This window comes from Nothobranchius furzeri, chromosome 1 (genome assembly GCF_043380555.1).
Source record: "Nothobranchius furzeri strain GRZ-AD chromosome 1, NfurGRZ-RIMD1, whole genome shotgun sequence".
In the NCBI taxonomy this organism is placed as follows: Eukaryota; Metazoa; Chordata; class Actinopteri; order Cyprinodontiformes; family Nothobranchiidae; genus Nothobranchius; species Nothobranchius furzeri.
In genome coordinates, this window is record NC_091741.1 from 57,581,498 (window position 1) to 57,595,376 (window position 13,879).

Genomic DNA, 13,879 nt, shown 5'->3' on the forward strand with positions numbered 1-13,879 from the left:
AAAACAAAACTCATCATTAAAAAAAAATATTTTGTAATCAAAATGTTCTGGTTTAACTTAGTCAATTTTAAAAATCTCAAACCCAAAATGCTATTTATTTTTTTTTATTTAATCTTAGGTGGTTGCCTTTTTAAAGAAAAAAGAAGGTTTTATTGGTCTGGTGCTCAAACACATTGACGCCTCTGCCATGATGGACCTGCTGCTTCGCCTCATTAGTTGTGTAGAACCTGCTCCACTGAGGCAGGAAGTTCTGCATGTAAGCTACCAAAGTATCTGATACCTTCTGTGATCCAACACTAACCACTGAGAAAGGCTTGAAGTAATTAAGATGGGGATTGTTTTGTAAATGTGTGTGTTTTTATTCCAGTGGCTGAATGAGGAAAGATTGGTACAAAGACTCATAGAACTTATCCATACTGGCAAAGATGAAGAGGTGAGGGAGTGGACAGCAGGGCTTTGCATGTACACATGCACGCAAAAGCATTCAAACACACACACACACACACACACACACACACACACATAATTGCAGGCATGATGTCTTCTTTGTATCATCAAATCTAACTGAAGTTATACTTTTCTGATTCAGTTCTTTATTTTTCAGAGACAATCAAATGCGTCCCAAACGCTTTGTGACATCATACGCCTTAGTCGAGACCAGGCCAATCAGATGCAGGAGAACGTGGAGTCTGACCCGCTATTGGCTGTGTTGGAGTCGTAAGTTTCCAATGTGTTTGGATTCAAATAATACAAGATATCACTTAATGCAAAGAAACTACAGTGCTGATTTCAGATGCTCTAATTTCCCTAATTTGGCAATAATTAATCAGACTGTAGCTTGTGAATAGCTGCTTTTTTATAGAATATTTTTGGACACTGTTATAAAAATTAGGGATGTTCTAATCAGGTTTTTTTGCTCCCGATTCAGTTCCAAATAATTTGATTTCAAGAATCTGCTGGTATCGAGTCCCAATCCTATACTGTAGACATGCTTTAAGAAAATAGAGGAACACATTAGAGCTGTCCTTTAAGTTATTTTTTATCATTAAGGCATTTCTTTCTTCTGTATTTTTGTCATTTATTTAGTTTATCTGCCATAAAACATCACTTGTTTATGAAGAACATTATAAGAAACATGTTAATACTAGGGATGCACCGATACCTCTTTTTTTTTCCAAAGCGATACTACCGATTCTTGGCTCTGAGTACTCGCCATTACCGATACTTCCACCACACAAAAAAATGCAGTGATTTGGAATACAGATTTTATTTTCTTCTCTGCTTTCAACAGGAAAAGACTGTGAGGTAGATAAAAAGTAAAATATATGAATGGAAATCATCACAAAACTAAAATATCAATTAGGTAAACAGAAATGACAAGTTACAGTGAAGCTATTTTCAAGCAACTGCATTGGTATCGGTTCCTGGTATTGGTTAACTTTTACCGATACCGAAATTGGCATTGGTATCGATACCAGTATCGGTATCGTGTCGGTATCGGTGCATCCCTAGTTAATACTAGGAATATATTTTGAAGTAAATTGTCATTTACCATAGAAACATGTTAAAATGAAGAATACATGTAAAAGTAGCCTTGCCGCTTAATTAAAATCTTTTACTCAGTGTGCGGCTCTTTTCAGTGACAGGGATTGGACAGCACATGACAGTCAGCAGCAGAGGAACTTTTTTCTACAAAACATCTGTAGAGTTGCTGCATCTGTAAAAGTAGGAATAGAAAGCAGATCATACCACGACTCAAGGAGACTTTAGAACCAGACGTTTGCAACCACAGCCGCTCATCCAGTGTGATAAACATGCTGCTCTCTTGGCATTTTTGCTGTTCATGGACTATTTCTAGTAGAGCTGAAACAACTAATCGATTTAATCGATTATTAAAGTAGTTAACAACTTTTTTAGTCATCGATTAGTTGTTTAATAATCACATTTTACCGCATAAAGTCTATTTTTACCACAATCTGACATCGGTTACAATCTGTTAAATTTGCCGCCAGTGTGTGGCAGTAATGAGCCACTGATCTACCAGTGGAGCCGTAGAAGAAGAAACGAGCCAATAAGTGCCCTCGGTTTTCATGACGTATCACGTTACTGACGCGCATCTTGCTTTGAGAGATAGCGGAACAAGAAGAAATACGGAAGAAAAATAGAAGCGGCAAAACTGAAGAGAAACCCCGGACAAAAACCTCACGAGTATGGGAGCACTTCACTCTAGATGTCATGAAAAGACTGGTAACCTGCAAAATATGCAAAAACCATCTAGCATGGCACGGAAGCACGACGTCCCTAAGTGAACATTTGAGACGAAAACATGTGGGGGCAAATGCAGCAGAGGAAGCGCCAGCCTGGTAAGTAACAGAAAATAAACAATCTAAATATACTACACGCAGATCAAATTTGGGACTTAATGTTTTAGCTGAGTTCGTTATAATGGATGTTAAACATGTTTTTTTTTTTTTTTGCCGCGTCAGTCTACGGTGTTCTACTTCTGATTGACTAAATGCAATTGTGAATCTCCGTGTTGTGTATCATGCGCTTGCCAAATTTAGCACGTCTGTTTATAAGAATGTTCTCGTTAATAGAAAAACGGCACAAACCCATAACTAGGTTCCTCATTCAAAAAAGGACAACTCTGCGGTGAAAAATATTCAGACAAGCTGTGTCCAGGTGAATATAACGCGGCATAGTTGTACGCTTTCAATTTTTAAATACAGGAGAAATTCAGAAAGTCTTTTTTTTTTTTACTATTAAAAGGCTGTTTTACTGTCTAACGCTGTAAAACGCCTCACGCCTCACAACACATTTTTATCATGTTTCTTAAACAGTATTACACAAAATAAACATTTTTCACATTTCTCTAGCTAATTTAAACACTCCCGACTCAAAGTAAAAACCTCATGAGCTTCTTACTTAGAGCTTTTTAATAGTAAAAAAAATTTGACCTTTTTTTCTGAATGTCTCCTGTTGCGGGCTATTTTGTAGAACGTAACCCTCAAAATAAATGATCACTGTATATTGTTAATTAATTCAAATAATATAATATTGATTTAGTGTTGTAGTGTGTGTGCTGCTTTTATATGTGTACTTATTTCAGTCAATTTGTGTTTCTTATGCAGAAAAAAACAAGCAACGATGGACAACTACATGGGGAACAAGACACTCACCCCCCAGCAATGCATACCACTTACAAACTCTATTCTAAACATGCTGGTAAAAGACATGAGGCCACTATCCATGGTGGATGGAGCAGTCTTCCAGCTAATGCTAAAAATTATTCTGGACTGATATTTTGCACTGTTTAGCTCATTTTACACTGCTGACTGTGTTCATGTGCAATAAAATAGATTGCAGTCAACTGCACAATTCTCTTATGTTTTTTTTCTTAACTGAAATGCATTCTTTACTTGTATAGGTTAAATAGCTAAACAATAATGTAGCGAAATATAGTTGGTATATTCTTACACTTTATTAAGGTACAGATATTAATCTTACCTTAGAATCAGAAGAGGTTGTTTTTACCACAGGGAGTTTTATTCAAACACTTTGTATTGACTTAGAGACAAGAAAAGAGAAAGATGGGACATTTAAGAATATTTACTTTATAATTATCCGAAACAATCACCAGGACTAACTCTCTAATGATGGATGAAGATGAATGTGAGCTGAAGTGTTGGTGTGTGCGTCAGTTCAGAATCTCCATCTGATGCAGGCGAGTCTGAGTGTAAGATGTTGTTTTGACTAACTAACCACGAGGGAATTCAGGAGGAAGAGACATGAAACGCCATCTATGCCGATCTACGTACCTTCGGAGACTCCCGTGTTAGATCCGGAATGCCAGGTCCTCGGACCCTCGTTTCGGTGCTGGAACTGATAGCACAGCGTCTGCAGCACGACAAACCAGTCTACAGATAGACTCCCGGTAGCAACGGCAGGTGTCAGCGTCACGTAGAGAGTTCAGCTTTTATTCTGAAGGAACCGTCGTCTTGTTGATAAAACGACAGAATTTTTCCAGCTTGACAGTTCTCAGCTTAAAGTAGAAAATACAGCTGGCCAGTCTGCACTTCACTTAGCGATGATGGATTTGAGAGCTGGTCGAGCTCACGTTAGAACTACGTTGAAACTTGCGGTGGAACTGCCTTAAAATGGCGTTGTTCTGTTTTATTAAACCCAGTTGTTTATAATTCTTAGCAAATCAGAGTGAACAGATTAAGTAAACACCTCAGAACTCTGCCCCGCAACAGAACGGAAGTTCTGATTGGATGGGTGACAATGTGTCATGTGTTTACCTTATGTGAGTCAGGATGTCTAGCTCAGTTAGTCCTGTGATTCATTAAACACATAAATCATACATTGTGATTTCACAGATCGGTCACCTGATTATTATTGACCAACATTTGTTTTGATTAGCTTTATTAAAAATAAAGTTCTTTGATTAACTAATGAAAAGCGTTCTTCGTCCTTCTTCTGTCTTCTTTGCTAGAATGTAAACATCAGAAGCAAGCACACGACCTTGGCAATTTATGCACACTGTCACTGTGTCAAAGGGCAGCTGTTAAGGGCAGAAAATAGCATATCCATAACGCTACAATAACAAACCGATTAATCGAAAACATAATCGACAGATTAATCTATTATGAAAATAATCGTTTGTTGCAGCCCTCTCTTTGCTGTTCATTTAAAAATACATCCAAATTACAGACATTCTCTCTCTCTTGAGGTGACAAGTATCCTCTGTGATAGCTAACTGCTAAATATTATGGAGCGTGAATTCCCAGACTACCCTAAATTGAGGGACTTTACAGTGTTGCTAGTTCTTCCAGCACTCACAGGGAGCAGTCGCTTCTGCCTTTCCTCCCTTATCTGTATTTTCCCAAGGCTCTTTTTGTCCCGTCTGCCTACAGAGCGCTTCTGCATTTCCTCTGCAATCACTGTTTTTCAGCATGGATTTAATTAATTGGTCATTCAACGCGATTGATAAGATTTTTTCTACAATGAGGACGGAGGAGGGGGCTCGCGCTTGCCCTCAAGGGACACATGCAGCGGGATATATGTTCGATTCCTGGAATAAGTGGAATATCATCTGTCTCTCTCAGCTGTCCATTGAGGACGTCGAAGATATGTGGATATTTGGCCTGATGATCGTTGGATTTCTTCTGATTGGAGTGGGAGGATATTTGGCTTTCCGTAAAATTGGGATGACGGGAGCGATTGGAGGGCGACCCGCAACCATGGACGGCACCGTCCGTGTGGATACCTCACAGACTGGGACGTTGCTCGAGGGAATCACAAGCTGGACAGTGTCTTAGCTGCATTACCGGTGTTAGCGCGCAGGATTGATAACATCTCGGAAAGGGTCACCGGACGGTGTAGAGATGTTTAATCACCTAATTGGCTTCACTGGAGGACTTGAATGATCAATACAGACTTTAAGGCAGAGAGGAAAAATTATCTCTGCCTGACCCAAACAAAGTTCTGTTATCGAATCTGACGCCATAAGCAGCCTTGGAGTTGCGTGCAAAAACCCCCACGATGGAAGGAATGCAGACAAATGCTGTGAACCCCCCCCCCCCCCCCGCCTTCAGATTGTGGTCTCTACCGAGGTCATTAAGCTAAAGGACTCACTGCTCTCTGTGCTTCCCATGACCTCCCTCCCACCTGCGGAGCCAGCTGGTTGAGCGCCACAGGCAGCCCCTGCTGAGGAAACCAGGATCCCAGCCCCCCCCCCCCCCCCCCCCCCCCCCCAACCTCACCTACCGGGTCTCATGTTGTGAACTGTGACGTTTGTGCTTACATGTCGGGTGTTTTTTGCATTAGAGTGCTACACCCTGCTGGTGTAACCCTGTTAATGCCTTTTTTCTCCCTCCCCTGAACTTTCCTCATGTATTTCCTCATTCATCTACAAAGGAGCGCCGTCATGGCTGCTCCCGTGGTCTGCCTGTATCTGTCCTGTCTATATGTGTGTGTGTAACCTTGGTCAGGTTGTACTATGGAGTCAAGTTCCTATGCTCTGATCTGATCTGAGCGCTGGCAATAAAATTCATTCTGATTCTGATTCTGATTGTTGTCTGTGAAACAAAGAATGCTGATATTGAGGAACTTGTTGAATTTAAAACTGACCCCTACTTAGGGCTGGGCAGTAAATAAAAAATTAATCGTTATCGAAATTTCTGACTCTTACGGAGATGTAACGTAATGAAGGAGCTATTCCACCGAAGGTTATTTACCCTCTCTCCTCAGATGTCTCTGACACAGAACTAATCTGCATGAGATATTGCTCAAGGTCATGCATTTGCTTCTAAAACTTTAGGTTACTGTCATAAGCCCGGTTCTCTGAGTAACATGAGTGAGATGCCTCACTATTGGATACGTCCCTCCGCGGACTCCTCAGAAGCACTTATCTCAATACGCCAATCCTGATTGGCCAGTGACCGTGACGTACGCGTCACCTGCTACTATAAGTAGCAGGCATCCCAACGCACGCACCATTCAAGATAAACACCTCTTCTCGCTTCACCCAGCAAGAAGGGTTGTCTGGTGAGACATCTCACTCATGTTACTCAGAGAACCGGGGTTACGACAGTAACCTAAAGTTCTCTTTCTTAACATTTGTTTCAATGTCTCACTATGGGATATGGAGACTCCCGTATTGCCAGACAGCTTATCCAGCGATCACCAACCTACAGGGGTACGTCTTGGCCCGCTGAGGACCCCACACCCCGAATTGTTTGGGTCATTGCAGGGACCGAAATGTCAAGCTTATAGAAGCGTGTAAATGAAAGTGGAGAAGCCCAACTTGCTGCAGCACAAATCTCCTGGACGGACAGCCCCCGAAAAAAGGCCCAAGAAGCAGACTGGCCCCTAGTAGAATGGGCCCTGAGCCCTACAGGTGCCTGAATGCCCTGACAGGAGTAAGCCATAGAAATAGCCTCCACAATCCAGTGGGAAAGCTGCTGCTTTGTGATGGGTTTCCCCTTACAAGGCCCACCCCATGACACAAAAAGCTGGTCCCCCCGCGAAGGTTCCCTGTCCGATTAACATACTCCTTGAGCGAGCGAATCGGACACAGCTTGTGCAACCGCTCCTCAGGAGAGGAGAAGGGTGGTGGGTAGAAAGCTGTGAGGAGAATAGGAGAAAAGGAGCCCACTACCTTAGGCACAAAGGCAGGGTTGGGCTTCAGGGACACCTTCATGTCACCTGGTGCGAACTGGGTGCAGGATGGGTGCACAGAAAGAGCATGTAAGTCACTAACTCGCTTTGCAGATACCAAAGCCAGGAGTAGCACCACTTTAAGAGACAGGATCTTAAGGTCCAGGCCGTCCATAGGCTCAAATGGAGGCCCGAAGAGGGCTGACAGCACCAAGGACAGATCCCATGAGGGCACCAGGGGTCAAGACACAGGGAGAAGCCTGTGCGCACCCCTCATGAAGCTACACACCAGGGGGTGTTGACCTGCCAATTTCTTCCCAAAACCCAAGTGTCGGGCAGAAATGGCTGCTAGGTACATTTTAATGGTGGAGAAAGCCTTCTTCCCATCCAGCAAGTCTTGCAGGAAAGACAGAATGACATTCACAGGACACTGGGAGGGTGAGACATCCCTGCCCTTACACCAGGCTTCAAACACCCTCCATTTACAGTCATATAGGGACCTATTGGAGGGGGCCCTGGCTTTCTGAATGTTTCGAATGACCACCTGGGGCAGCTCTGCTGACCCTAACCCGCACCCCTCAGGGGCCAGGCCCACAGGGCCAGTCATTCTGGATTAGGATGGAAGATTGAGCCTCCATCTTGGGGCACTAGGTCCCTGCGAAGCGGCAATTTCCAAGGTTGGCCCTCCAGGAGCTGGAAAATGTCCGCCACCCAATGCATGGCTTGCTAGTATGGGGCCACCAGAATGAGAGTGTGGCGTCAAGTCCGTACCCTCAGCAAGGTGGGTGGTATCAGGGCCACTGGGGGAAAAGTGTAAAGCAGTCCCCATGGCCAGTCGTGCGCCAGCGCGTCCATGCCGAGTGGAGCTTCTCGGTCGCGCAGGGAGAAAAACAGTGGACACTGAGCATTCTCCTTGGAGGCAAAAAGATCCACTACGGCTGTGCCGAACCGGATCCAAATCTGTTCCATCACTGCTGGATGCAGGCTCCAATCCCCGTACAGGGAGTCCCTCTGGACAACAGATATGCCCCCGATTCAGAACACCCGGGACGTGGGTGGCTCAGATTGAGAGGAGATGTCTGCTGCACCATAGGATCAGTCTGCGTGCCAGCATGTGTAACCGCATGGAGCGCAGCCCCCTTGGTGGTTTATATAAGCCACAGTCGTGGTGTTGTCTGTTCTCACTAGGACATGATGGCCAGAGAGAAAAGGCAGGAAGTGCCTCAGGGCTAGGAAGACCGCGAGGAGTTCCAGATAATTTATGTGTCCCCCAGAGCTCTCTGCTCCACACACCCCTGACAGAGCAGCCCTCCAGGAGCCCCCCCCCCCCCCCCCCCCCAACCTGACAGGCCCGCATCTGTTGTGACCACTTTCCTCACGAGAACCAACCCCAAAGGCATCCCCTGTGCCAAGAAGGGGGGGTGACGCCAACAGCGGAGCGTCGCGAGGCACGCTGCAGAGACCGTCACCCTGGGCACTCTGTGGCGCACTGGAGAGAGTGTCAGAGAAGCCACCCAGCATTGAAAATCTCTCATGTGTAGACGGCCGAGTGTCACTGAAATAGCCGACGCCATGAGACCCAAAAGCCTGAGGCACAACGCAAACCGCACCGAACTATGTAGGTGGAAGCGCGCCAGGCAGAACGAGAGTGTGTTCACGCGTGGTGCCAAGAGACGGGCCATGAACGCCCCTGAGTCCAGATTCAGACCTAGAAAGGTTATTTTCTGGGAGGGTAGTAAAATGCTTTTCTGCCAGTTTATTCAGAAACCCAGACCACACAAGTAATGGATCACAACCAGCGTGTTTGACGTTGCCTCCTCTCTGGACCGTGCCAGCAGGAGCCAGTCGTCTAAGTACGTGGCCAGCCGAATGCACCTCTCTCTCAGAGGGGCGATCGCTGCCTCCGTACACCTGACAAACACCCTCAGGCTCAGCGAGAGGCTGAAGGGAGCACGGTGTATTTGTAACACACTCCCTGAAAGGAAAACCTCAGAAATTTCCTGTGTGGAGAGTACACGGTCGATTGAGGTGAACCAGTCATTCTGGTGAAGCAGACGCAAAAGGGATGAGAGCGTGAGCATTTTGCATTTGTACTTTCTGAGGCATTGGTTCAGGGCCCTCAGATCCAGGATCGGGCGAATACCGGTCCCTCCCCGTTTCGGGACCAGGAAGTACCTGGAGTAGAAACCGCTCTGAGACAGATCGGGAGGCACAATGCATATTGCTCCTTTTTCTAGCAGGGAGGAGATTTCTCCCTGAAGGATGTGAGCTGATGTCCCCTGGGCGTGGGAGAACACTACGCCAGAGAATCGAGGAACAACTGAAACAGGAGCTGAAGCGAATTGGAGCCTGTAACCTCTCAAAATAGTTCTTAGCGCCCAATGTGAAGCGGAAACCACTGTCGATTCCTCTATGTGAGTGGAGAGAGGTGACACAGCCGTGACACACGGAGCAGCAGCTCCCTCCAGAGGCTGTGGGGCAGCAGTGCTTGTGGCAACTACTGCGCATGCGCGATGGCTTTGTGCTTTGGCGGCCCTGGCATACTGGGACGACCCGTGGCTGGCGGGAAAGTCCGCCAGGGGCCGCCCCAGCCTGGTTTCTCTCATCTGCATCATTTTTATTGATTTTTGCTGCGCCCTTGACATTCTGTCTGGATGCAGCAGCAAACTTTTTAATTCTTCTTGTGTGTGACATGTTTGTGAAAAAAAATGTTAGTGCTTGTGACCTGTGTTTTGAGCCGGCACGGCCGGTTGCACGTCCTGGCGGCACCCTGAACCGATCAGGGACTCTGCCGGGTGGGTCCCGTGAGGGGATGAGAAAGCACCATGGTAACACCGAACAGGTGGAGCCGGCGAACGGGGAACTGCCAGCTGCAGCGTCGGGAGGGAAAGAACTTCGTCAGGATGCTCTTTTCTTCTTTCTCACCTGCTGACCGCCGGGCCGGGTGGGTTGTCCCGGTGGCGGAGCGGCTTGGTTGCCGGACCTCTGAGGCCAAACTGGTCGAGGCGCTGAGCCCGAAGGAGCTGGTTGGGCTGCTTGAGGCTTTGGGCGCTTTGGGATCCGGAACTGAGGCTGGGCTCGGGCAGCTGCCTGAGGAAAATCCGGCCGAGCTGGCAGAGCAGGTGAAGGCTTACGGGGAAGGCAGAGTTGAAGGGCTTCATCCTCTTTCTTCTGTGCCTCGCACCGTTGTTGCATTGATGCCAATGCAGAGCCAAAAATGCCTTCAGGCACAATTGGCATGTCCAAAATGTCTTCCTTTTCTCTATCAGAGAGGTTGGTGAGGTTCAGCCATCGTACACGTTCCTGAAGCACCATCATGCCCATAGCCTGTGGCCTGGACGGTGCAGCTCTGCACCTGCAGGCAGATGTCGGTCAGTACTATGATTTCCAGTACGGTGATTTCCTCCCACACCTCCACTTGAGGTAGGACCTCTCTCCCGACCCGGAGTTGGCAAGCCACCCTTTTCCGGTCGAGAACCATGGTCTCATCGGAGCATCCCTAATAAAATTCTTACAAGTATGTTTTAATTTTTTATAACAATAAAGCAATAACAGACAGAAATGAAGTGGATGAAAGCGATTGAAGATTCACTGATGCTGGTGGGTAGTTGCACCGACTTTGGGCATCTGAGTAACTGCTGATGATTTAAGTGAACTAAGCGAACTTAAATCATCAGGTAACATATATACATTAATAAATATAGTAATTAGCACTTCAGGCAACAGAAACGCCAACTTGCTGTTTAAATAATAAGGGATTTGTTAGAATGGCAGCTGTCCTCAAAACGGGCAATTTAGCAGCAAATTTAATCTCAAATCGGTGGTGTGGTCATGGTGAAAAGTCTTTAAGTATCGTGTTAAATTATTTTAACTGATGCTTTTCTTGATGCACTTAGTTTTTATTAGAAGCATCAGAGCTTTTAGTGGAACAAACATAGTCATAATCTGTTTATTACACTTTTATTAAAAAAAATATTTGGGTATCAAAAGTGGTCTCAGCCTAAATTGACCTGCTGTCTCATAAAGCTTTATCTGATGTGAAGGAGGATATAGAATGTATGAGGTGAGATCTTAGTGGTGGAACAACAGCTGTGATTGTGATTTCTCTGTTAGATTTATATTTCTCCATCATTTGTTACTTTTTCTGTCTGTTTTTCAGGCAGGAAATTGTTGCGGGCCTTCTCAAAAATATGTTTGAGGGAGAGAGGAGCGAGGCCTCCATTGTTAATGGAACTCAAGTGCTACTTACCTTATTGGAGACCAGAAGATCTGGGTGGGTATCAGCATTCTTTTTAAATGCTTCTGATTCTCGATCCAATTCTCCTACACCAGTCAGCTATACATTTATGACAGCTTGTCTAGTATTTCGTAAATTGTCCCTCATTCTCTCAGAACAGTGCTGTTGCTGCTCTAAAACTTTGAAGACATTGCATCACCAAGAGCAGATCCTCTAAAGCCTGGACATTCCCATTTGGGACGTTTTCATCCATTCTGGTGACACTTCAAATGAGACACAGATTTATGAACCACAAACTATGAATTAAGCCCCCCCCCCACCCCCCCACCCACACACACACACACACACAAGATTTTTAAATTTCAAGTCAGACTTTATCACACATGTGGAATTAAGCCATTTTCAAGTCATCACACTCGTCTGTTTTTCTAGCTTTGTGGAAACACTATTGTTTTTCCAGTATATCCTGTCTGCCAAGTTCAGCTGAAATGAGATGATGTCAGCTGACTGTGGTCATAATGTTAGAAGTGATTGGTGAATCCTACTTGGGCAGCTGCATCATATTGGTGTGTTCTGTCAGCTTTTATTTCCAGTGATTAGTTAAACAGTAACTCGAGTTTTTCTGTGTTTGTGTTTTTGTCTACCAGGTTGGAAGGGTTAATGGATCTGTATTCTCAGGGTTACGAAAGGTCTTACACTGTCAACAGCAGTATTTTAAATGCCATTGAGCCCCATTTAAAAGACTTCCAGCAGCTACTTCTGGACCCCCCTAAGGTAATGGCCACCAGCTGGTATATTTGGGCAGGTTTAGGGATGTGCCAAGGTGATGGATTATTTCCAGTTAAACGCAGCTTCTTGTTGTAATTGTTGTATTGGCGTTTCCTAATTAGGACTTCAGTTGTTAACTTTCTTTTCCCACTTAACAGAAAAGTGCAATATTGACAACCGTTGGCGTTCTAGAGCAGCCACTGGGGAACGCTCGCCTTCACGTGGCCCGGTTGGTGGCTGCCCTGTTGCAGACCAGTGTGTCCAGTATCTGCCAGGAGCTCTGTAACCTTGCTATCATGGACCTACTACTGGTAGGTGTGACTTGGCACAAACCTGTAGCATCATTTATTCACTCAGGTGTAGGTTTTGTTCCTGCTTGTTGTGCATGAGTGACATATTTTCAAAGTTGCATCAGATTTGCACAAGATTGGTGACGAGTCAGAGAAGCACAAATAACCTCATCACTCCGTTCGGCCAAAGGCCAGTAGGTGGGGTTTCAATGAAGGAAAGGGCTGTAAAATCACAAAGCTTTGTCTTATTTTAATACTTATTGCACCTTTATTGTTTTCCACATAAAGTCACATTTTTCATATAAACAAAGTCATAGTGATTTATGTTAAGCTGTTTCCAAACTTTTACTCACCATGACTCCCTTTTTGTGTAGGATCTGTTCTTCAAATACTCCTGGAATAACTTTTTGCACTTCCAAGTGGAGTTGTGTGTGGCAGCTATCCTGAACCACCCTTCTTCAGAGGAGCAGCCGGGCACAGGCCTGCAGAACCACGACGAGCGGCCTGCAGCCTCTGACTCTGAGGTGCAGCAGGAGGGAGAAGAGAAGACAGCAACGAGCAGCAACCCACTAACATCTATTCATACTGCCCTGGTGGCGCATGTAAGTTTCTGACTCGGCAAACCTACGCAAAGATATTTGTATGAGGTCTGTTCTTATGTGTGTGTGTGTGTGTGTGTGTGTGTGTGTGTGTGTGCGTGCGTGCGTGCGCGTGTGTGTGTGTGTGTGTGTTTACCCCGTAGCTCTTCCAAAAGTGTCAGCTAGTCCAAAGGATCCTCAGTGCTTGGGAAGAGAATGATAAGATACAGTAGGGATCTTTGAACGTGCATCACTTATGAATTTTGGTGCAGCTAAACTCTTTTGGAGGTTTTCTGACTGTGTACTCCTAAATATCAGGGCTGAGGGGGGCACTAGGAGAGGGAACATGGGCCATCTTACTAGAATTGCCAACATGGTGGTCCAGAACCTGGAAAAAGGACCAGTACAGGCTCAAATCGCAGACCTCATCAAAGGTAGTAATGCTGAGCAAAACTTTTAACAGCAGATTGCTTTTTATTCCAGAAGAAAGTTAGAATATACATGTGTCTGTGTTTCTGCTGTAGAACTGCCTGAAGACTGCCGAGGTCGCTGGGAGAGCTTTGTGGACGAGACCCTGAGAGAAACCAACAGGAGAAACACAGTAGAGCTGGTGAGACGCCTTTTTGCAGAACGTTTTTGTTCATCTGCATCAGTCTGTTCCTTACCGTGTCCTCATTTGGTCCTTTTCCTTCTCTTTAAGCCTGCAGCTCAGCAGTAGTTGCTGGAGCTGCAGTGATAATTAAGGATATGACCTTGCAGACAGGAGTCAGGGCAGCAGTAACCTCTACTCACAAGAAATAAAAACAGTCTTTAATGAAAACAAGAGTTTAGCAGCATTCTATCAT

At 45.3% G+C, this 13,879-nt stretch overlaps 1 protein-coding gene across 1 annotated transcript in view; it reads left to right on the forward strand.

Moving 5' to 3' along the window:
* ppp6r2a (protein phosphatase 6, regulatory subunit 2a) overlaps positions 1-13,879 on the forward strand; it is a 36,329-nt gene that overhangs the window by 10,456 nt on the left and 11,994 nt on the right. Inside the window, exons 5-14 of the mRNA XM_054739542.2 lie at positions 119-256; positions 368-433; positions 605-717; positions 11,321-11,434; positions 12,046-12,172; positions 12,325-12,477; positions 12,831-13,058; positions 13,199-13,263; positions 13,353-13,468; positions 13,559-13,644. Coding sequence (XP_054595517.2) covers positions 119-256; positions 368-433; positions 605-717; positions 11,321-11,434; positions 12,046-12,172; positions 12,325-12,477; positions 12,831-13,058; positions 13,199-13,263; positions 13,353-13,468; positions 13,559-13,644 — 1,206 coding nt within the window. The remainder of the gene's footprint in view (positions 1-118; positions 257-367; positions 434-604; positions 718-11,320; positions 11,435-12,045; positions 12,173-12,324; positions 12,478-12,830; positions 13,059-13,198; positions 13,264-13,352; positions 13,469-13,558; positions 13,645-13,879) is intronic.